Below are 22,821 nucleotides of genomic sequence, written 5' to 3' on the forward strand. Positions count from 1 at the left end.
GGAAATGTCAACCTTCTGAAACATTTCTGGGGCAGTGGAGCCAAGCCGTCGGGATCCCGCGGTCCGCCAGGGCCCTCTCCCAGGAAGCGCGTGTGAGCAACAGCCCACGGGAGCCGTTTTCTCCTCTGCAGGAAAAAAAGTGCTTCCTCCTCACATCACTGCAACTCTCTGCCTACGTTTGGAACTCTTCTCTTTGTCTGAGGTACAAACAGAATGATTCACAACAACGCAACACTGCGGACTGCAGGACCGCTCGGACGTCGGAGACGGCAGCTCCTCCAGCCCTCCTCTGCGGGCTCCTCCTCCCGCCCCGCCGGCACTGCCTTCCTGACCGCATTTCCGCAAGGAGGTGGGGAGTGACCGGAGGGCAAGAGGTAGAAGTGGCCCCACCCTCGAGGAAACGCCGGCAGACTCTGGTCAGCCGACTCGGGACCTGGACTCACCCCAGTATTTGCTGGAATGTCCACATCTTAGGAAGAAGTCCCAGTTTTAATCAATTTTCAATGCAAGGGTTAAGGTTAAGGCCTCAGGGCCACACTGATTGTAACTTGGCCCCCAGCCCCCGCCCCGAGAGAAACCCACCACTGTCGTCACCAACCGAGCATCTCTGCAATAAAGCCTCCAGAGGACGAGGCCCAAGACGGCCGACATCCGCGCAGTGCGTAGGGTGTAAACGCACACCCCCCTGCAGGGACATCCCCAAGCCGTCAGGCTGCCTGGACATCTGGCAGCTTGACCTTTGGGAGTCAGCTGCAAACGCTAACCTCCCGCTTCGGTTACAGGCCCTCTTTTAGAAACACATATTCTAAATAGCTCTACAATCTAAGCAAGTCCTTGCAAACTGGTGCAGCTACTATGGGGCTAGTATGGAGAGGCCTCAAAAAATTAACAGTAGAACTTCTGTATGATCCAGCAATCCCACTTTCTGGGCATTTATTCAAAGAATATGAAAACACTAATTTGAAAAGACACATGCACCCCAGTGTTCTCAGCAACACATTTACAACAGCCAAGATATGGAAGCAGCCTAACTGTCAAAAAGAAGATGACCAGATAAAGAAGCTGTGGTGTATTTATACAGTGGACTACTACTCAGCCATAAAAAAGAATAAAATAATGCCATTTACACCAGCATGGATGGACTTGAAAGGTATTACGTTAAGCGAAATAAGTCAGAAAGAGAAAGTCAAATAGCATATGATTTCACTCATACGGAGAATCTAAAAAACAAATAAACAAAAGCCAAACAAAATAAATTAAAAAACAAAACCAAAACAAACACCTAGCTACACAGAAGTTACCAGTGGAGAAGGGAGGGAAGAGGGTGTTAAATAGGTAAAGGGGGTCCACTGTGTGGTGACAGATGGAAACTAAATCTTGGTGGTGAGCACACGGCAGTGTAGACAGAAGTGAAATATAATGCAGTACGTGTGAAACTTATATAATGTTATACACCAATGGTAACTCAAAATATTTTTCTTTAATTAAAAAAAATAAAACCATGATTCTTTTTGGTGAGGTCTAAGTATCCAAGATGTCCAGTACAGCCTGGGAGGAAGTGGCGGGGCTCTGAGACCCCCACTCACTGGGAGAACATCCCATGGACGTGGCTGTCAGCCCGTCTCAGTCAGCATGCACCATCGCAGCCCCGAGCCTTGTGCTGAGCAAACCCACAGACACGGCCTCAGCTCCGCCTCGGGGAGCCTGGGAGGTGGGGGGCTTTACCCCTTCCTTCTGATGAGCAGAGACTCAAGGGACAGATTTCAGGACTCGCTGCTGGACAGTGGCCGCACCGAGGCCCCCAGGTCCCCAACCTCTGACCAGACCGCACCCTCTTCATACAAAAGCCCAGCCAAGACCAGAATGGCGTGGCCGCGCTCAGAGAGCACTTCTGCACCTCAGCCAGCCTTTGCCACTTGCCCTACTCAGGTTTTGGAAATTCATCAAATTAAGGAAGCCCTGGCTATTGGTCTGGAGTGTTAATACGGGATGTTATGTCTCATGATCCTGGGCTCAGCCATTAACTATTAACCAACTCAATCAACCATCAATCAATGAAGTATCAGACAGCCTCCTGCCACGTGAAACGCTCCCATGAAGGTGTGTTAAGATTCCAGAACTGCAACTGTGTCTATGAAGCATCGACTCTGGAAACGCTGCACAAGGGGGTGGTGGTGGATCGTGGCCCTGGCGATGAGCACTGATCTCCTGAGCCTGCACGTGCAACCTAGAGTCCACTCTGTAACCAGCTGAACGGCCGGCAGCCCCGCCCTCCCCTATTCTGCCTTCGGTGCCCGAACAGCGACAGGGATGAGCCTGACTCCGGGAGCCGAGGCCCTGGGGGGCTTCAGGAAAAGGGCGGGCTCTCTGAAGACAAGCTTACAGGTGTGTCTCACTTGGATCTACAATCAATGACAGTAACTGGACACCCCATCCTCCTTAGAAAAGTGTAACAATATGATTAAACGTAAAAACAAAACCAAAGAAGCCCCATCAACCTCCTCCTTGAATACGAGCCCTTCCACACACTCTCAGGGTGACCGATTGCACAGTTCCTTGTCTGCTTGGCGCCAGGGCGCTGGCCTCACCTGGAGCGTCATCTCGGCTCCGCCCACCCCGTCTTCCTCAATACTTGTTCTCAATACTTTAGCTCAAAGCCCGTTTTCTCCAGGGACGCTCAGCGCCTCGCTCGGGTGGGGTTCACCCACTTCTCCTCCAACTTCCTGACACCAATAGCCCCGTACTTACTGGAACCAGCTCGGGGCCAGATGCTTCCCACAGGTGACTCCAGCGCCTGAGGGATCAGGTTTGTTGGGAAGGACAGATTTTTGCTGAGTTTGGGGAATCAGACCAGGCTGTGTACGACTGGTCTTCCTGCCCCACGAATCTTTTTTTTCCTCCTAACACCAAAATCTGACACACTGTAGCTGACTACCCTACAAACCTTTGACAAGGCAGCGCCAGTGAAGGAGACGGAGCCCCGAGCTGGAGATAAGCAAGACACCCCCACCAGGAGTGACTTATCTGGATCCTGACCCAGATCCTGAGCAGCAAGTTTTCCCGGGAGAACAGGCGCAGATGTGGTGCATTCTCACAGCATAACAACCACCTCCCTGTGGTCGGCCTCTGCCAAGTCTCCCCGTTTCCAGCAGGTGCCTGAATGCCGGAGGGGAATATGGGTTGGGGGATCAGCAAAGGCAGCCCTCAGGCACTGGGAACGCCTACACTTCAGCCGACGGGGCTTTACAAAACCGCTTACATCAAACTGCAGAACGACGATGCCCACTGGAACACCCCACACCACACACACCGCAGGGGGCTTCTGGGCCTGCTTCATCCCACTGCTCCACCAGGTAGTCTGCTCACACGTGGAGCTGCACATGCAGCAGTCCGTCTGTTTACTCAAGGGTCTGAGCCATCAGCTGACCTGGATGACACGCAGGTCCCCGGGCCGTAGCACACAGAGTGCTGTTAACCATAAAAGGGGATGGAGGTGCAAGGATGCCTTCCTGTGGAAAGTCTGACCCAGTGATTTGAGTACCAGCTGGATTAAACTTTCCCAGCTGACAAAACACCAGTTAAATTAAATCCTCAGGAACCACAGCTCAGGTAGCCCACGCACACCAGATCAGCCTGAACTGTCTGAGGACGTGATGCTCAGGACCCACGGCCACCTGACGGTGGGGATGCTGAGCGCAGTGGACCACGTGGGAGAAAGCGATGCCCGCGTGTCTCAGGTGCCCTTTCCCAGCGTGGCTTTTACACGGGAAGAGTCAGGACAAAGCTTGTTAGGGCAACCAAAGGCATGTCGGAGACCACGAGGTTGGAACTTGAGCTCAGAGGAGGGGCTCCTCCCTACCGTGAGTTTTCAGAGGATGAAGATCACACCCTCCGGGAGCAAAGCCGGAGGGAGCAGCCAAGCGAGGGTTCTAGGAACTGAGATCTTCCTTTCGAGGCAGCAGACTGAGCTGGGAGGTCTATTCACCCTGGAGAAAGAGGTGGCAGGAACTTTGAGTCCCCCTTCCCTGCCCATCAGCCCAGCAGGAGACAGATGTCTCCACCTGGGGTTTGTCCTGGGCGCTCGCTGACTTCGCCTCGGTGATGGGCTCACCCCAGCCCCACGGCGGCCAGCACGAGCACAGGGGGCTGGGCAGCCTTGGAGTAAGCGCTCTGGGTGGACCAGCCCCTAGGGATGGCAGAGCTGGTGACCCCATCACAGATTCCAAGGGCATCTCCCAAGTGCGGACGACACCAGTCCGCAGGACCCGCCCAGCGCCCTAGCCCAGGGCTCTGTCCCCAACCCTCCAGATGGAAACCCCACTGAGTAAACACATGGAGTGTGGACGCGCAGACCACGACGGGCCACGGCGCGTGGTCCTGGACGCACTGCCGGTTTCACGTTAGCAGACTCAGACGACGTCTCTAAATTACACAATTTTTTCCTCACTGCTGAGACTGTGTTTATTCTCTCTGACAGACTACCCATAGGCCCGCTCCTGACACTCTAAACAGACTGTCACAAACTGGTCCTGACACGGAGAAGCTGAAATCCAGTTTCATTTTGGAATGAAACACTTTCCCTCAACGTTGCGATGTTTATTTAAAATTTTTTCGGGTTCTATTAACTTAAGGCAGGAATATTTTCCGCAACCCAGTATTTTGCCTGGGGAGGTGGCCACAGAGCAGCTCACTGTTCGCCCAGGGGTCACGGGGCCGCACTGCTGCCTTTCCAAGAGCCTCAGTCTCCTCTCCAGGACGGCGGCCCCGCCCGCCCCCGCGCCATCGGGGAGGCGCCGCCCGTCTCCAGGCGCACCGGAGCCCGCGGCTGCCCGCGCCGCGCTCCACTCCCACCCGTGCCACGGGCCGGACAGGACCAGGCAATCAGTCCAGTCGGGAAAAAGGAGAATCCGCTCCCTGTTTGGATTTGATCCCCTTGAACAGCGAGCATAAATCACTGGGCTCTCTCCTTGTCAGGTGCGTCGTCGTGAAGACACGCATTGCCCTCCTCGGTGTGCGTCCACGACCGGCGGACGCAGCCGCGCCGGCGGGGCCCGTCCCTCCTGCGGCCCCGGGGGCCATCGTCGCCCCGCGCGTGCGCTCCGAGCCCGCCCCGCGCAGCCGCGCCCCCGACGGCTTGGAGACCACGGGGCGTCCGACTGCGGGCCTCGGGCGGGCGTGCGCCTACGTAGCCCCGGGAGGACGGCTGAGAACGTGCCCTGCGCCAGAGTGAAACTAAATTTAAAATAAAGGGGAGGGAAATCAACACGGAGGGAAAGTAAGGGTCAAGTAGACACGGAAAGCGCGCGCGAGGCTCCTCTCCAAGCCCGCCGCCGCGAACAGGGAAGGCTGATGAAGAGAACAGGCGCAGTGAGGCCTGGGCGACTGGGGCTGAGGGACCTCCTGGTCCTGAGCCGAGTGAGAACCTTCCGTGGCTCTGACCCGCCGTTAGTGGCAAGAAAGCCCAGCGCGCCTGTTTCCTCTGGGCCGCGAGGAGCTTTCCTGCCAGCGGGACGGCCGGGGCCAGGCCGCCTGCCCGGGGCCCTGGGCCACCGGCCCCTCGCCCGCCTCGGCTGCGTACACGCCGTAGCAGAGCCCAACAGGAAAAGGACACTTCCCCCGAGGGGATGCGCAAAACCTAACGGCAAACGTAGGGCTGGTAACTGCTTCCGAGGTTCGATCCTACCTGATCTGTGTTTAATAAGGAAAGCGAGCCTGAAAGATGAATCCACCAAAACTCAATGCCAAGATGGAGGAAAGGGAGCCCGGGACACGGGCGCGAGGGCAGGACTGATTTTAGTCCCAGATCGCGGAACTGCAGGTCTCAGACACCCCCCGCAGGGTGCAGAGTGGACGGCGCCCCCGCGGGGCTCCAGCGCTCGGATTCTAGCTCCTGTCTCTGTCGGGCTGGAAATGGGCACGGGGGGAAGGTGGGCGCCATCCTTCCCGATGTGCCCTCACCCTACAGCCGCAGCCAAGCCGCGGAGGGCGAGTTCAGGCAGGGCCCCTTAGCATCTTCCGCGGCCGGCGGTCAGGCGTCGGGGAGCCTCTGGGAGGAGAAGTGACACAGCACTGCCTCCCAAGACTGAACGGACGAGGGGGTGGAGAAAGATTCCGATCACCTGTATTCATTCCGGTAACCTGAGCCTCGTTCAGACTGGACACAGATGGTGTTGGGGGGGGGGGTCTGTGTGTGTGTGTTCCGTGACATGGGACAGCAACTTTACAATAATTTACTCCTGGTTCCTTTAACAGCAAATCACATTCAGTACAGCCCACCTTATAATGAGAGCATCGTAAAGAGAATTTTGTTCCAGTAAGATTCTTGTAAACGTGTACATGTGTACACGGGTATGTTCCTGTGTACCTCTGGCTTCAGCATGACAACTGGCTTCACTGTGCTGCTGTGGTGACACCTAAGCTACATAGACCTGGCACATTTAGCATCAAGATGCACATCTCTAAAGCACAGAGACAACGGCCCCTCCTCACAGGGCTGCAGCGAAGATTAAGTGAATGAATATGCGTGAAACATCGGACTGATATGCCTTCCAAGCTCTCGGTAAATACTGACCGGTATGAATGCTGCGGTGGTTCTCAGAGCTACTGCGGTTTTGTCTTGGGCAGACATTGTCCACAAGCCTGTCAGTGAGTTTTTTAAATTAAAAATTAGCTTAAAATGGGCAGAAGACCTAAACAGAAGACACACAGATGACCAATAGGCACAGGAAAAGGTGCTCAGCATCACTAATGATCAGAGAAATGCAAAGCAAAACTACAAGAGGTACCACCTCACACCAGTCAGAAAGGCCATCATCAAAAAGTCCACAAACGATAGATGCTGGAGAGGCTGTGGGGAAAAGGGAGCCCTCCTACCCTGCTGGTGGGGATGTAAATTGGTGCAGCCACCTTGGAGGACAGTATGGAGGTTCCTTAAAAAACTAAAAATAGACTTACCGTATGATCCGGCAATCCCACTCCTGGGCATCTATCCAGAGGGAACTCTAATTTGAAAACACACCTGCACACCAGTGTTCACAGCAGCACTATTTACAACAGCCAAGACATGGAAACAACCTAAATGTCCACTGACAGATGACTGGGTAAAGAATCTGTGGTATATCTATGGAATGGAATACTACTCAGCCATAAAAAAGAATGAAATAATGCCATGCACAGTGACGTGGACAGACCTGGAGATGATAATACTAAGTGAAGTAAGTAAGACAGAGACAGACAAATATATGCTATCACTTATGTGTGGAATCTAAAAAAAAATGTTATAATTGAAAATATTTACAAAACAGAAAAGACTCACAGACATCAAAAACAAACTTATGGTTACCAGTGGGGAAAGGAGGGATAAATTAGGAGTTTGGAATTAATATATTCACATTATTATATATAAAACAGGTAAACAGCAAGGTCCTACTACATAGCATAGGGAACTCTATTCTGTGTTTTGTAATAACTTGTAATGGAAAAAATCTGAAAAAGAATATATATATGCATCTCTGCAGACGTACAGATACAGACACACACACACAACTGAATCACTCTGCTGTGCACCTGAAACTGACAACAGTGTAAATCAACTCCACTTCAATTAATTTTTTTTAATTTTTAGAAATAAATAAATAAGTCATAAAAAATTAATTCTCTAAGTCTCAGACAAAACTCCTGCAGGACACAGATCACCTTCCTTAGCAGGACCTGACCCGAGTCCTGCCCGCTGTCCTCTCTCTTTCCTGCATAGTGACCTGCTTGCTGCATGAGTCTCCACTCGCTTCTTTGGTTTCATATATTGAAAGAGTTCATATAGAAATGCCCTCGATGGTAGAGTCAGAAGATAAGTAAAGAGATCATTTCATCCATATTCATTTAGGTAAAAGTAGAGCTAAGTCACTGTCAGCTAGATGAGCTATGGAATTAAACCTTCTCCATAGGGAGGCGCTGCCAAGAAAGACCACTCTTTCCAGCACTTGCCAGGCTGGCTGCCAAGAAACTCAGCCTCATGCACCAGCTGAAGAGGTCCTGCCTTCTCAGCGGTCATGGGCCTCAGAGTACCAGCCCTCCAAACCCTCGACTTTTCTCTTCTACGGACTGCATGCGCCAGGGCACAAAAACAGTCCTCTTCTGCTGAAAATCATTTTGTGTCTCAGCTTCTCCTTCCTGGAGGATAGCCTCTGCAGAGCTGTTGACACAAGAAACAACGGCACGCGGTGGAAAGGGCTTTGAATTCGTGGTGGGAGGACGAGGATTGCAGCTGCAATCTGGACACAGGGCGACCTCCCCATGTCCACTGAGTTAGGTCTTAAGTGGTCAACCAGACATCACACGGAAGTGGACTCTAGGGCAGGTGCATTCTGGGAAAGAAGGATGTGCAAGAAGAGTTGTTTCACTCAGTGATAAAGAGTGACATCAGCAAATGACACGGTGTGACCAGGACAAAGGGAGGGTTGCTGGGGACGGGGTGCGCACAGCATGGACTTTCTGGTACCTATTTTGTTCCTTTCTTTTCTTCAAAGATATTTCTTCATTAGAGAAGTTACAAAGATAGAATTCCTATTCTGTTGCCCTTGAATTAACAAATTTATCCCTGTGTAAGGTAACAAGTGGGTATCATTTAACAGGGTAACGTGTTAAACGAAACACTGACTCCAACGGCACTTTTTAAAGCCTGTCAAAGGGTGCTCCCAAAAGTGCTGTTTCATGGCAGATGCACATGTTTCTCAGGAGATTTTTAAAAAATCAGAAACTAACACTTTCTGAATGTAAGGAATCTCTGATGACAACACCATTCTGCATCAGTCAGTCAGACTCTGAGGTGTCTGAACAGAGAACGGTACCTCAGAGTCTCTGGAAATAAGGACATTACGCATTTTAAGTAAGTTAACTAATTTAACAAGCAAAAGCACAGAGGAAAGATGGATAAGTGGGATGGGAACTCAGAACTCTGAAACTCTTCTGCTGAAAATCACTCTTGAACGACTTATCTCAGGAATTTCTGAAAGATAATTAACAACCAAAGAACAGTCAATTTATCTTTTTCTGTCAGAGGGAGAAACCCTTGATTTTTTTGAAAAATCGTTCTGGATTTCACAAGTCAGAGGAGAGCTAAGAAAAAAACCTAAATCATCCTGTCAGGGAAAACATTCTAGAAGTTTCCATGGCCTGCTGTTCTTCATTATAAACCAGGTTTGGAGAAGTTTCCTACCATCATTGGTCATCCGGGAGCCTCCGAGCAGCCTGACACACAGTGATGTATTCGAGCCTGTGGTCTCGGTCTGTCCAGTTGCATTCTTGGGGGGTTAAATCAGGAAGAGCAGCTCTCAGTTGCCACCATCGGCTGCCCCTGTCATCAGTCCTGCCTCTGCTCCAAGAGTCACAACCCGGTGCTCTGGCCAACATCCAGCTCGGATAATTGGATCTTGCCTGTCTCTGCTCCCCTTGGAATTTCTGGTGGGGGAGTGATTTTTCACCCACTCCCCAGCACTGCGCCGGGCGGGGACCACCGCACACTGCCAAGGGAGTCCTGACCCAAACAGCACCGTCCAAGGCACGGGCGAAGTACTCCTGACACTGGCACAAAACCTGGAAAAGAGCTTTTACGAGTGACATCATGACATGTTCAGATATAAAGGGAAACCTGTTACGCTCCAGTCTCCATTTCCTTCATTTTTCTAACTTCTTACAAGTTTGCTCTCTTGTTTACGAGCATCAGTCCTGGGACCAGAAAAGTGCGGTGGTCACTGTTGGAGCACAGGTCTGGGTCGTGTCTCCCAAAGTATCTGGCATTGGGCCAGATGCTCAGTGGGCTAGAATTTTAAAAGAAGAAATTCTCAGGTATAAGAGGAAGATAAAACAGAGAAGGCAGAGTGCCACCGAAGTGTTCTGATGGGTCCTGGGATTTGGACGCAGTAGAACCAGGAGGTGGGGGGAGATGGGATGACTCCGCAGAGGGCTGGAGCGCGGATGGCAGACGGCGGTGGGGGGTGGGGGGGAGCTGCTTCATTTGGGGGAGAGGAGGACCACGGACACTCCTCTCAGGCCCGTGTGCCAACCAGCCCTGGGGGATCTGCAGATCCTAGAAGCCAGACCAAATTGGGGACTGTCAGGGGTGCTGAGGAAAGGCTGGGGAAACAGCGCGTTTACAGTGAAAGGACCACAGATGGAGAAGATGTAAACGTGCAGCTGTGGCTCTGGATAAAGAGGTTTCCAACACGACGGACGCCGTCGTGAAGGCCGGTCCCCGAGGCAGATGCGACCCCCGGCAGGACTGGCCCTGACACGCACGTGCCTGCGTCAGTCATGAACGTGCGTTATTTAAATGAGTCTGTAGCACAGAAAGGCTTCACGGCCTCAGTAAGTCCAGATTAGCTCTGAGGAAAACCTAAACTCACACAGATGGGTGCAGGCCAGTGAGAAGCAAGTTCATCGTTTTTTCAAGCGTGCACTGTACTTGGCGAGTTTTCACAGTGGTTATTTCAGACAAACTGCTCTAATAAAGAGACAGGAATTATTGTCACAGAATAACAACTGTTAAGCCACAAATTTAACATATTTAACTGAGCTTGAGAACACGGTGTCCTCTGAAGTTATTTAAACTGTCTCTGAAGTACTGCTGACACTATCCATTTGCCTGGGAGACGCTTTTTCACGATTAATTGAGATCTCAACTGTCTTCATCTCTCTTCTGCATAGTCGTAACTTTCCGAGTAACAGAGGCCAAACTGACCGAGACTTTATTATGCTAATGTAACTGATATTACGGCCTGCCATCTTAAAGAATGTTTTTAACTTGGCCCTTTAGATTTAAAACCTGGCTGTAAAACAAACAGTAAAACCAAAACAAGTCGGACTCCTTCTAAAGTGCCTCTGGGTGGTGTGCCGCTGGCGGGGAGTGGGTGTCGCCGTGGACCCCACCCTCAGATTTCCTGGGGCACATTGTGTTGTGGCAGATGGTTTGTCTACCTACCTTAGAACTATGCAAAAAGCTAACCTGCTTTTTTTTTTTTTTACCATTTGTGCATGTACTTCTGTTTCACCAACCCCAGCTTCCTGGTGTCTGTCTAGTCGAGGCTAACTGCATTCTCACTGTTTCTACCACCGCGGTTTCTACCACTGCGGTCCCCAACACGCACAAGCCTCTATCCCCCCTCTGCCGTAAGAGCCCCATGTCTACCAAAGTGGGAGCCAGCAGGCCCCTCATCCAGTGAGACTGTGTGGCCTACGTCCCTGAGATACGTCGTGTCTTTTCCACTTCTCCATCTTTTCTCACCTTTTTGTGAGGTCTTTCCCGGCCCCGATCCCCAACTCAGCGACACCCTTTCCCCCACAGATGACCCTGTACCCTGTCCTCTCAAGGCCCATGTGGGTGCTCACGAGTGGACGCAGGTGAGTCATGGGAAATGCCATCATGCTGGGCGCACCCAGCTCTGCGTGGTCCCGGCGCGAAACTGACAGTGGGGCCCCTCGCCCAAACATGACCAAGAAGAGATCACAAAACTGTTTTCAAAAACGTCCTGATGGAGACAGTGGACGGTTAAACCAGTGCAGCCACCCAGCCACTGCCAACCACAGGCTTCTGCAAACACAGCCGAGCCGCCCTGAGAAGGGAACCTGCCATCTTCTCGGACAAGAAGCAAATGCATGGGACAGAGACAGACCTGCAGACATGGTGACAGGCTACGGTTACAGGGGAAAGGGGGTGGGAGGGGATACATCTGGGAGTTTGAGATTTGCAAATGTTAGCCACTATGTATAAAAATAGATTTTAAAAAAAGTTTCTTCTGTATAGCACAGGGGACTGTATTCAATATCTTGTAATAACCTTTAATGAAAGAGAATAAGAAAACGAATCTATGTGTGTACATGCCTGACTGGCACATTGTGCCATGCACCAGAGATTGACACACTGTAACTGACTGTACTTCAATAAAAATTCGTTTTTAAATTTAAAAAAGAAAAAACAAAGCAGCAAATGGGTAGATGAGTTGCACAGGAATCTCAGAACGTCCTGTCCCTGGTGGCTCCAGGGGAGGGCAGCCCCTCAGACACATGCATCTCCGTTTTTAGACCAGATGGGTCACTGCAGCTGAGAGGTGGCTTCGTCGGGGGAGAGGGGCCAGCAATGCGGTGGCCTCGATGGCCACTTCCCCGGGACAGGAGCTTCAACTCGACCTGCGGTGATGGCCGTCACCATCAGGATGGACACCTGGCAGGCCTGTGATCCCACGGTTACCACCGCTGGTGTGACCCGGGGGGCAAGAGTGAGAGAATTCGACGTGCCGCCTGCCAGCCGCGAGCAAAGTGCTTCTATTAATTAGGGTCGTGAACGCTCCCTTGGAAGAATGTGGAAAAAAAAACCCCTCTGCACTTCCCTGCCCCCTTCTCTTGCCCCTTTACCTAATCCTGAAGGTCTTCCTGAGTTTGCACCTCTCAGCCCCAGCAGGGCCCTGACGCCCGGGAAGTGCCCCCACCCCGTGCCTCCAGCCACCTCAGAAAAGAACCTCCACGCTCGCTTTCCATCCAGCGGTCAAGGTTTTAATAAACGGAAAAAGGGCCCGGCACCTTCTCGTAAGTAACGTAAAACGCTCAGTCGACCTTCATTGTCCTTCCCTCCGCCCGCGCCTCCTTGCCTTTATTTGCCCTCATTTCATGGGGGATGAGTAATTCCCACAGTTTCCTCCCAGCCTTCTCCAGTTTCTCCTCATCCCCTTAAAATGTTCTAGTAAAACCTCACCGGCTCCTGCCAAGTGCGGTGCGTGGTCAGGCTTTAGTTCTGGCCTCAGAGACGCTTGCTGCAACGTCCTAGTGTCTTACCGGCTCTTTCTTAAAGCGACACTCAGTGCCGAGCAGAGGTCTGTTCCACACACACCCGCTGCATCTGTTCAGACTTTTCCCAGTTCCTGCGACACGTCTGTGAGGCAGAGCCACAGCTCAGGACGGCCCTGCAGAACGTCGCACGCCCCCCTGGGGCCCCCCGGCCCCCTCTTCCTGGGGTTCCTGTCTTACGAAGTCTTGAGCATGGAAATGACATGGCGCTTTTAACTGAGTTTTATTCACAGCATCCTTTCCTCAATAAAGCTGGGTTTTAATGGTCTGCTTCTTTGTCATGCTTTCTATACAATGAAATTTTCTTCTCTGGGATTAGTAATCTTATTTAGGTACAAGTTTAATTTCACATTTAATCATCATGCTCACTGGTCAAGAAATAAAATAATGGAGCCCGGGTCGCTCTCCGAAGCATCGCTGTTCAGAATGGCCTCCTCCACATCTGGAATCCAGCCCAGATGCTGACCCTGAACAAGCACCGATCTTCAGCAGCAAAGTCATCCGACTGCTCTTAAAAGCAAAGCACTCTCTTTCAAACCCTCTCCTGCGCAAAGCACACCTGTGCCCGCCTCCACGCCGCTTCACCCGGGCGCAGCCCTGGGGAGGCGGGTGCCAGGGAGCCTCTCCGAGCCGGGACTGAGGAGAGGCCAGCCCTGGAGAGGAGACCTCCCCGGGCGGAGCACGTGCGGTGTGTCCGCAGGGGTGGAGAACCCCACGTCTGTTCCCGGCTCCGCTAAAATTGAGACGGTCTGTGAGGTCGGGTCTTGGCCGGACACCGAAATCTCAGAAGCTGGCGTTTTTAACCCGTAAAGTACCGACACCTCACGTTGTCTCTGAAAGAGCCTGAAGGCCCAGCCCGCGTGAGGGGAAAGCAAAGCCTGGCCTCTGAGTGCCACGGCGTCCCCTGCAGAGACTCCAGGGGCGGGGTCTCGTCACCTCTGGGAAAACACCTTAAGCCACCCTGAGGGCAGGTAGGGGTCGTCCTTTGCCGCCTCGGAAAATCATAGTTAATTTCGACAGCAAGCAGAAGGGTGCTGGGATCGCACAAGAGCAGCTCAGGGGCGCTCTTCAGGGTTTCTAGTGATTCCAGGGTCCCGTGGTGCCTGCGACCCCTGGGCCCCCAGAAAAGAGACTTTCCTCGCTGTTGACTTCAGAAGCTCAGTGTGGTGGCCTCACCCCCCGAGGGCCTTTGAGGGAGGGGCCTTCTCTCTGCTGACGACGGCGAGGACCACGGAGCTGCCGGGGACGCTGTGAGGCAGGGCTGTTTAACCAGAATGAATGTGCTCCCCAGATTTGGGCGCCAGCACTGAGGAGCTTGGGGGCCAGTGGGGGACGAAGGAGTGAAGTGAGGCGCACGCTTTCAAGTCTGCCAGAAAACCCAAGACCCTGTTCATCGCTCACCGCCCCCTTGCGGGTGCTGGCGGGGCTTCAGAGTGTCAGTGTTGGGTCCTCCAAAGCTCCGGGGAGACACCAGAGCTTCCCGCAAACTGATGGAGGAAAGACAGGGTAGGAGAAGGGAGTGAGATTTCTCCCTGTCGACACACCTGCTCTCAGGCCTCTTTCCGTCCGTTAGTGAGAGCAGGAAAAATCTGCCCGAAGCCCTGCACAGGATGTAAATAAACATCTGGCAGTGAACAGACCCCTTAAAAATGTGAATGGTGTGTGAGGGTGTTGTCAGCTTGGCTTGGAAAATAAAGGCCCCGTGTGGGCTGAAACTTAGGAAAGCTGCTTAAAATGCAAACCATGCCTTTTAAGAAGAAAGTGCACTAGACTTTGGGTGACTTCAGTGTCCGCCCACCAGCACGGTGCTGGGTTGCTCTGCAAGCTGTTCTGCCCTCCCTGCAAGAACAGCCTCCTCGGTCCAGGAGTTATTTTCAGACCTCCTTGTTCTTCCCTAATAAGGATAATTATCTCCAAAAAGGCAGAGTGATGAAGTGGTCCTGAACGGCACACTCCCAACCATCTACAATTGCAAAACAAACTGACCTTTACAGCATTGCACAAAACAGCCCATGTGCCTGAGGACGCCAGCTTCATCTAAGGATGAGTGGCGGTCACCTCCTGGCCCTCCCCTTCCAGCGGGCAGGCGCTTTTCCACAGCCCCCGCGTGGCCCAGTCTCCCTGCCGTGCTGGATGCTCCTTCTTCAAGCGGCAAACTGACTCCCAAACAAACCAGCACTGATGCCACGACGTGTTTCGCAATATCGCACATCAGCCTCTCCCGGAAGGTGAATGCCCACTCCAGACTTCAGTCCAGTCCCAGCCCGGGCTCCCTGTGCTGGATTCCAGCACAAAGCAGCTTCCTTCCCACCAGCGCGGCCCCCGGGGCAGCCCAGAGGGGCTGCCTCTGCCATAGCACCTCTGATGGATGAGGAGCAGGGCTTGAATGGCACTCCTATGTGCAAAAACCACACGCAGCTCGATTTAGAAGTAATGCAGTTTGGGATTATCAAAAAACAAAAATTGAGAGTCTTGGACCTCAGAGACAAAGAACAGGTTGTTTGGTGTTTGTGCAGCATGGTTCAGATCAGCTAAAAAGAGCAAACAGGCATGGAGGCTTTCCAGGCACCAAGCAGTTGCTAAATCCATTCCTTCCTGTTAGAAAAAATATTGTCCACCAGTGTTAAAACCTGACTTCAGAGGCAAGAGACGCTGGATGGGCACTGGGGTGTCCCAGGGATGGTCTAGCCGCCTCCGCCTTTGCTCATAAGCAGGGAAACGGCTTTACATTGTGGAATGGGAAACCCCTTTCATCAGCAGCAGCGCTAACGATGCAAGGACCACAAAGTGTCTCTAAACAGGAATTTACCCAGATTTTGTCTAAGACCAAGGTCCCACACACGCTCTAAAGCAAGGCCATTAGAGAATGATTTTCATGGTCGTTGAGGCTTTGGCTAAATAAATATACACAATCCGGGGGCATTTAAAGGAGAAAAAAAAGGATCGAAATAAAACAAAATAGCAAGTAGCTTTGACGCATCGTACGGATGCCACCGAATCCACCACGTGCTGCAGGAATCCTGTCTCTAAACTCCCCTGTTTCATCAGGTGAACCTCATGGCCGAACACTGAGGGGTCAGCGGCGGTGCACGGCGCAGACCACGCCGACTCCTTCAGCCCCACGTTTAAACTCCCGAAAGACGTGGGTCCAGGCAAGGCCTTAGGGTTAACTGTCGAAGTGATCATTTCTGTTGGACCATAAACCACTTACGGGTTTTTTGATGGAGGAGACCATCCTGAAGACACTTCTGTGTGTGTACTTTTAATAATCATAAGACTGAACTCACTGCCTCTGTGAATTTAAAATAGTTCTTTGCGGTTAAATTCACTTGACATCCTTCCTTGATCCAAAATGTACAAGAAAGCTCAGAGAGGTGGCCGGCGCACCCGAGCAGCCCCCCGCGCCACTCACCCTGGAGCTGGCGGCCCTTGTACAGATCCCGTGTCCTGGCCGGATGGGCCCTGGCCGTATTGTCGCACTTTGGCTGCTCGTACCTGCGGGGAGGGAGGGAAGAGAGAAGAGTGGGTGTCTCCTCCGGGTTGTCCCATCCTCGGCCCCAGGCAACTGGGACACCAGGCATCACAGGACACCGCTTGGGAGGTACGACCTCTGGTGACCTTTGCAACAATTAAATGTCGCCTTCCCGGCCTGTAGGAAGAAAAAAGCTACACACAGCTCTCCCTCCCCACCTCGTTCCTGAAGCACCTCGCACAGCAGCCATGCCCAGGACGGGGACGGGTGCGGCGCGGGGTGGGGCGGGGGCTGAGGAGGGCCGCGGGGGGGCCTCCCCCCACCTCGGGACGGCGTGCGAGTCGGGGAGGCCCTCAGCATTCCAGACGGACATGTTGCTCAGTCTAACCCACGAGGCTAACTCATGAAGGCTGTCTCCGTGTTAAAACAAAGAGAGAGGGCTGGGCGCCGGCCCCACAGAGCCCACGAGGACGAGGTGCAGCCCTGACGCCGGGCGGGCAGGGCCTGTGGGGGCTGCTGGTGGCTGCACGGCAGGGACTCTAGAACCGGTGACGACTCCCGACTGGTCTGCCTGCGGGGTTCCAACCCCGGCCCAGGCGAACAGCCTGGGAGCAGCCCCAGCCCGGCCCCCTTCACGGTGCTTTACAGAAGCCCCTTGGGTCTGGGCGCTGGGTGTGGGTGACACGGGGAAACCCATGTCGACACGGGGAAACCCACGTCACCCCGAGGACGGCCCCGTCTCGTGGGGACACCGACCACCCAATCGGGTGCGTGGTGGCTGTGAGAACCTGCCTCCCAGGGCAACAGACGTGGTCTCAGGGGTCCAGAAAGATTCTGCGAAAATGCGGGCGACACATCGGAGCCAGCGAGGGTGGGGAGCGGGGCGTGGCACTGGGGGGGACTCTGGGGTCCAAGGCCGCCAACTCTCAGCAGGTGAACAAGGTTCCTTCGACGCCTCACCCTCCCCTGCTGCCCTGGTGCCCTGCTCGTGCGCTGAGAGAGGGGTGGGAGAGCGTGTTTACTTCAGAGGGATCACTTCTGAGCCTTACTTTTCATTATTTCTTCTTTTCCCACCATAGAAATGAAAGAATGGGATTTCTCGCCCCAGGAATGATTCCCCGGGCCCCTCCACTGGCTAGAGGGTCGGGTCCAGCCGGGCTGGAACCAGCCGGGTCACCACCAGCTCCTCCGGCCCCTCACTCCCTCAGTAGCCGCTTTGATACCAGAGAACTTAACACCCCACTCACGCAAACTTAATATGTCTTTTCAAAGTGTTGTTTTTGAAATGAAAGCGTCTCGGACACAATCCGGCCAACAGTTAAGCGCTCATGTTTTATCCAAAGCCATTAACTCGTACTCTTGAGATGCAGTGTGGTTCAGTGCAGATGGCAGTGGAACCACGGTCACCGGGATGAGATCGGCAGGTAAAGGGACCCGTTCTCCCACCCGGGTCTCCTCTCCCACCTGGGGCTGCACAGGTGGCTGGGAGCCGACAGCCCACCGAGGGAGCTGGCTGAGGGGCAGCCCTGCGCTCACCGGTGCTGACGTGCACTAAATTCGGGGCGCCCGGGCACCTGCTCACGACCCACAGACCTCATTTCAGACTCTGGGTCAGCGTCCGTGGGCCACAAGTGACACCTTCACAGACGACTGCCCGGGAAAAGTGAGCTGTGAAAGCACAAGCAAAGGGCCCAGCTCCTGACCGAGCAGGCAGAACCAGGACGGGACTCCCAGGGACACGGGCGGCCCCAGACACTCTCGGGGACACCTCGTCTGTGACAACGTCGGAGCACGGCTCGGGGAAGCCCGGGTGCCCTGCCGTGTTGGGAAGTCGAGCTGCTGCTGTGAACTCCGTGCAGGGTCCTGCAGAGGCTCGGGTCGACACTGGTGTCCTCCGCGTGGGGACGGGAGGCCACGTCACTGCCAGCCCATTCTGAACCTTCGACCTTGGAGCAGCCTGGAGGCAGCCCCACGGCACGGCCCCTCTGGGTTTGCTCCCAACCTGGGCTGGAGATGCCTTAAGAGTCCAGCACTGCCGCTGATTTGAGAACGCACGATTACACGACACCGCGTGCCCCTTGAGAGGAGCACTGAGAGATGCCCACACCTGGCAGGGACAGCGAGCTCGAGAAGCAGAACTGACGCCTTTGAAGCCTCGAGTGAAACAGCTGAGGCTGTGCTGACGCCATCCGCAGTCTTTTCAGCCGTGTTTATTCTAACTTATTTGTACAAGAAAAAGCAGTGAACATCCCTTGATGGTCTGGTTGCCCATCAGATAGCAGACCCCTTGCCAGGCAGAAATTCGATTTCGTGCTCACATGGCCAGTGAGACACACGGGCCCTGCAAGCAGGCAGCGGGCCCTCAGCCTGCAGACTGACGGCAGGTGGGCAAACCCTCATCGGCCGTCAAGAAAGGGGGAGAGAGCTCCCCATGCCGGGCCTAACACAGCCGCTGGCAGTCAGCCTGAGCCACGCTTAACCCGATAGCTCCCCCGGCGCTCCCCGCTGTTAATCGCGACCAGGCTGGCTCCGGCCCCTCTCCTCCCTGATCCTACACCCTCCACGCTTGGCCTGGGCCCCCGCCTGCACGGCATGCGGACCCCTCCAGCACTAGGAGGTCCAATTCATGATCATCGCCTCTCGAAACTCTGTGCTGGGGCCACTCTCTGCCTGTCTGTGCCCTGTCCTTGGCACAGGTTCATAACACAACTTGTGCTTTTGAGTCATCTTGCATGGGGACACAAGAAAAGGGAACTGGCTTACAGTGCTTAGCGTGAAATTTTATATTTGTGGCTTCTTCCTGGTCTCAGGTTTCTAAATTATTCTTCCCCATCAGAAGATATAAATATAGAGAGTGACTGGGGGAAAAAACTTGAAACCATCTACTCAAATATAGATCAAAACTATGAAGTGTCTCCTAGAAACTGCTTATTCCAGAAAATCACAAGGAAACAGCATTTATGTAACTGGGTATTGAAACTGTAACGCAGATGACCTTCGGCGACATCTCCACCTGACCGCAGAACCAGGAGACATCCGGGCAGGTGAGGCCGACCTGCGGCTCAGCAGGCCCCCCTAATGTGGATGATTCTGACGATTTCCTAGCATCCAGGTCTCCCTGGAGATCACTCGGATCAGTTCCATTTCTCTTGCCAGTGACGGGTTAGCCCTGGTCGTAGGACCCAATTATGGCCAATGACCCCTGAATAGCATCTGCAAGGGGGCTTCCTGAGAGAGAGACGGAGGGGCTGTGTGTCCTCTGAGCATGCGGTGTGTGGATGAGACGCCGGATGCCTGAAGCCATCTTGTGACCATGAGGGGAGTCCATCCAAGGGCAAAGACAACAGAGCAAGGATGTCAGAGGAAAGATTTGGAGATTCTGTGTCTTCAGTGACATCTCCAAGTCACAGTATCAACTGCAAGGGCGCGTCCCCATCTCTGCGGCTCTCCTTCAGACAGCACAGCCCTTCACGGCTAAAGCCCGCCTGCCAATGCACCGGAACTGAAACGGAGCACTTCCTAGTAACCGGCACATCCCGCCTTCTGGCCCAGACTGAACTCGACCTGGCTCTGGGGCCGCACTGTGCAAGGGGGGGCACGTTCGCCCCCTCTGTCTGGACGCCCCCATCCCACAGACGTCACTGGCTCGCTGCCCCGCCTCGTCAGGACTGGACCCCGACGTCCATGTCAGGAAGTGCACCGACCGTTCCGTTCAAGTCGCACCCCCGCTCTCCCCGCCCTCGTTCTCATCTGCTTTCCTCCAGGGCTTTGTCATCCACTCGTCCTTGGCTATCGTTCCATTCCTTCCGTCGGAACGTAGGCCCCCCGGCGCTGCAGACCTCTGTGCATTTCGCTCCTGCGCCTCCCCGGCCCTGGAACTGGGGCCGCACCATCGAGGGAAGTCAGATGTTTCCTGAGTAAGACGTGAGCGGTCAGGTGCCAGGGCGTGGGGCATTCAGAGCTACTAGGAGATGGCATCAATTCTGTCATTCAAACAACCTGCTCTGCATGGCCCCGGGCGTCAAGGGGGTGGCCGGGTCCAAGCCTGGGAGCTCAGCGGTGGGGCCCCCGTGGCCCTCCCCGCACCCGTGGTGGGCCTGGCCAGAGGTGACATTCTGGCCAAGTGGAGTGAGGGGAGGTCCACCAAGGGTCCACGGGGAAGGCTTTTCTTGCCGTCAAAAAAGCCAAATTATGTTGTCATGGCTGCGTGAGCTTCTGGCGCCAGGAGAGGAATGGGGCGCGGAGTGAGCTGGTGATGAGAGAGGCAGGGCAGGGAGAAGGAAGTAGCTCATTAAAACCACCCCCTCAACTGCTGAGAGATGCGAACGATTCTCCAGGGACCCTGGGAGTTGGTCACCTGGAGGCTGGGTGGGTGTGGGGACCGTGGTGGCCGCAATGGACGGCAATCCTGCGGGTCAACATGCTGTTTCCCCAACATCCCCAAACAGGACTGGACCCCGACGTCAGCGTTTCTGTCCCCAAACCCAGCATGGAGCCCGGACAGGACCCCTTCTCTGCCCGCCCTGCGTGCCTCTCAGTCCTGACAGCGTCAGGGTGCGGACAGTCAGCCTCGGTGAAGAAGGAGCAGGGGGGAGAGACGCACGTGGGGGCCTGGGGGCCTCCCCCCGGGTCTGATTTAACGCCCTTTCTTGAAACTCGGAGAGGAGGGGTCACTTCCTCCCGTCGGGAAAATGAGACCCCGGGACTCTGCTCCCTGGCAGGAACGCCCAGAAGGTCTGGGCAGAGTGGAATCAGGGCGGGGGAGGGAGGAGGGCGTCTTCTGTTTCTTGTCCGGCTGTAATATAGAAATGCTCACAAGCTCCGCGGGATCGACGCGGTGCGCTCTACCTCATCCCTTCAGAGCCAGCGAGGAGTTGGGGTCTGACAGCCCAGGACGCACCTTGGCCGGCGCTGAGACCGAGTCTGGGGGACGCCCCAACCGTCCTAGAAGCGGAGTCTGGGGGAGCCTGTGGTCCCCACTCCCAGAGCAGGGCCCCTTAAACCAGCCAGACGGGGCTCCAGGTGTGCTGGACTTCAGGTGGAAACGCCGGCTGGCTTCCTGTCCTCCGGCTCCCGAATCCACCTGGGTGTGTTTCTCCCTTCTACGCGCGTCATGGTCGCACTTGAGAAACTGGGTAAAATCTAGAACGCGTCACAGTGCTCGCGCCTAGGTGAAACCAGTGCCTCGATCTGATCACACTTGAGAGAGAACATTTTCCTATATTGGTAAACGGTTTTTACACAAATTTATGAAAAACCAAGGGGCAACTCATGTAACAAAGAGCCGCAAAACCATCCTCACTCGCGTTCACTCGACTTCCAGGAACGGACGGCAGGTGCTCCCCTGTGGCTGCCCTGAGACCGCGTGCTTTGCTGGAACTCACACAAAACGCGAGTGAGCAGGGAGGCTCGTGTTTCAGGCCCTTGAAGGCCTGCTGCTCCTCCTGACTCTGGGCTGTCCTCCTTTTTAAGTGGTGATTTCAGGGCACACACAGCTTTGGCTGTGAACGGAGAGCCGTTCTGGGCGACCGGTTCTTGTGGAACGTGGGCCTCCCTTTGCCAAAACTGGGGTCAAGAGAAGCTGCTGTTGGCATAGGACACATTCCGAGCGTCACCCCACTATCAGCTCCTGGTGATATCAGAGACTCGGTGCCCCCAGCTCCCCGGCCCCCGCCATCAAGACCACAGGCACCCCACCCAGAGAAGTGGGGTGAGGCCTGGGCGCAGGGATGCCGAGGGGCTCTGCCTTTCCGGGTTTCGCCACGCCTCTCCCGGCCCCACTGAGAGCGGCTTTACCTGGTGGACGTGCCGGGGATGGGGCGTCCAGTGTCCACCAGGACGCACCAGCAGTAGCCGGTGGAGGGGTGGCACTGCACCGGCTTGTAGAGGCCACCGTGGGCGCACTCGGGGATGACCACATTGTCATTCTTCGGCTGCCTGGCTTCCTCCAAGGCCGACTGCTGCTCCTGGTCACACGAGGATGCTGCAGGGAGAAGGAGACAAGGGTGAGCCCGCGGCTGAGACCAGTCCACACAGAGCCTGGGGAGGGACAGGACACAGGGAGGGCCCCCCAGGAGGGGCAGGGCGGGAGGGCTCTCACGGATCAGAGTGACGGTCACTGTGGACATGTCCACAAGTGGATCTAATGCCCTGTGGACTGAGGCCACAGGTGGGACCCAGACCCCAGGGACGGCCACAGTCCTCTGCTCTGGGTCCCAAGTTGGGGTCGCAGTCAGCAGATACAGGGTCTAGTCCCACTGAGCCCTGCTGGGCCCTCTGGCCACAGCCCCGACCTGCTGTCCATCAACCACACGCCCCCATCAGGGTCCGGGGAGCACAGCCACCCTCCCGCCTTCACCTCCCCCAGGTCTGGTGAGGTTAAGTGTGGAAGCGACCAGTCCAGACGTCTCAGCTGCAGTGTTTCTGAAACAGGCTGTGTGCCTGGAAATCACTCAAGAAGAGGACCTCTTACTGAGAGCCGCGTCCAGGCGAGGAGCTACGTGAGTTCTCAACTC

At 54.6% G+C, this 22,821-nt stretch overlaps 1 protein-coding gene across 2 annotated transcripts in view; it reads right to left on the reverse strand.

Moving 5' to 3' along the window:
- Window positions 1-22,821, reverse strand: part of SMOC2 (SPARC related modular calcium binding 2) — a 142,622-nt gene that overhangs the window by 20,126 nt on the left and 99,675 nt on the right. For both annotated transcript variants that reach the window (XM_031455891.2, XM_064486443.1), the window contains exons 8-9: window positions 22,103-22,289; window positions 16,247-16,329 (exon numbers count right to left, since the gene is read on the reverse strand). In XM_031455891.2, coding sequence (XP_031311751.2) covers window positions 16,247-16,329; window positions 22,103-22,289 — 270 coding nt within the window. The remainder of the gene's footprint in view (window positions 1-16,246; window positions 16,330-22,102; window positions 22,290-22,821) is intronic.

Source organism: Camelus dromedarius, chromosome 6 (genome assembly GCF_036321535.1).
Source record: "Camelus dromedarius isolate mCamDro1 chromosome 6, mCamDro1.pat, whole genome shotgun sequence".
Lineage (NCBI taxonomy): Eukaryota > Metazoa > Chordata > Mammalia > Artiodactyla > Camelidae > Camelus > Camelus dromedarius.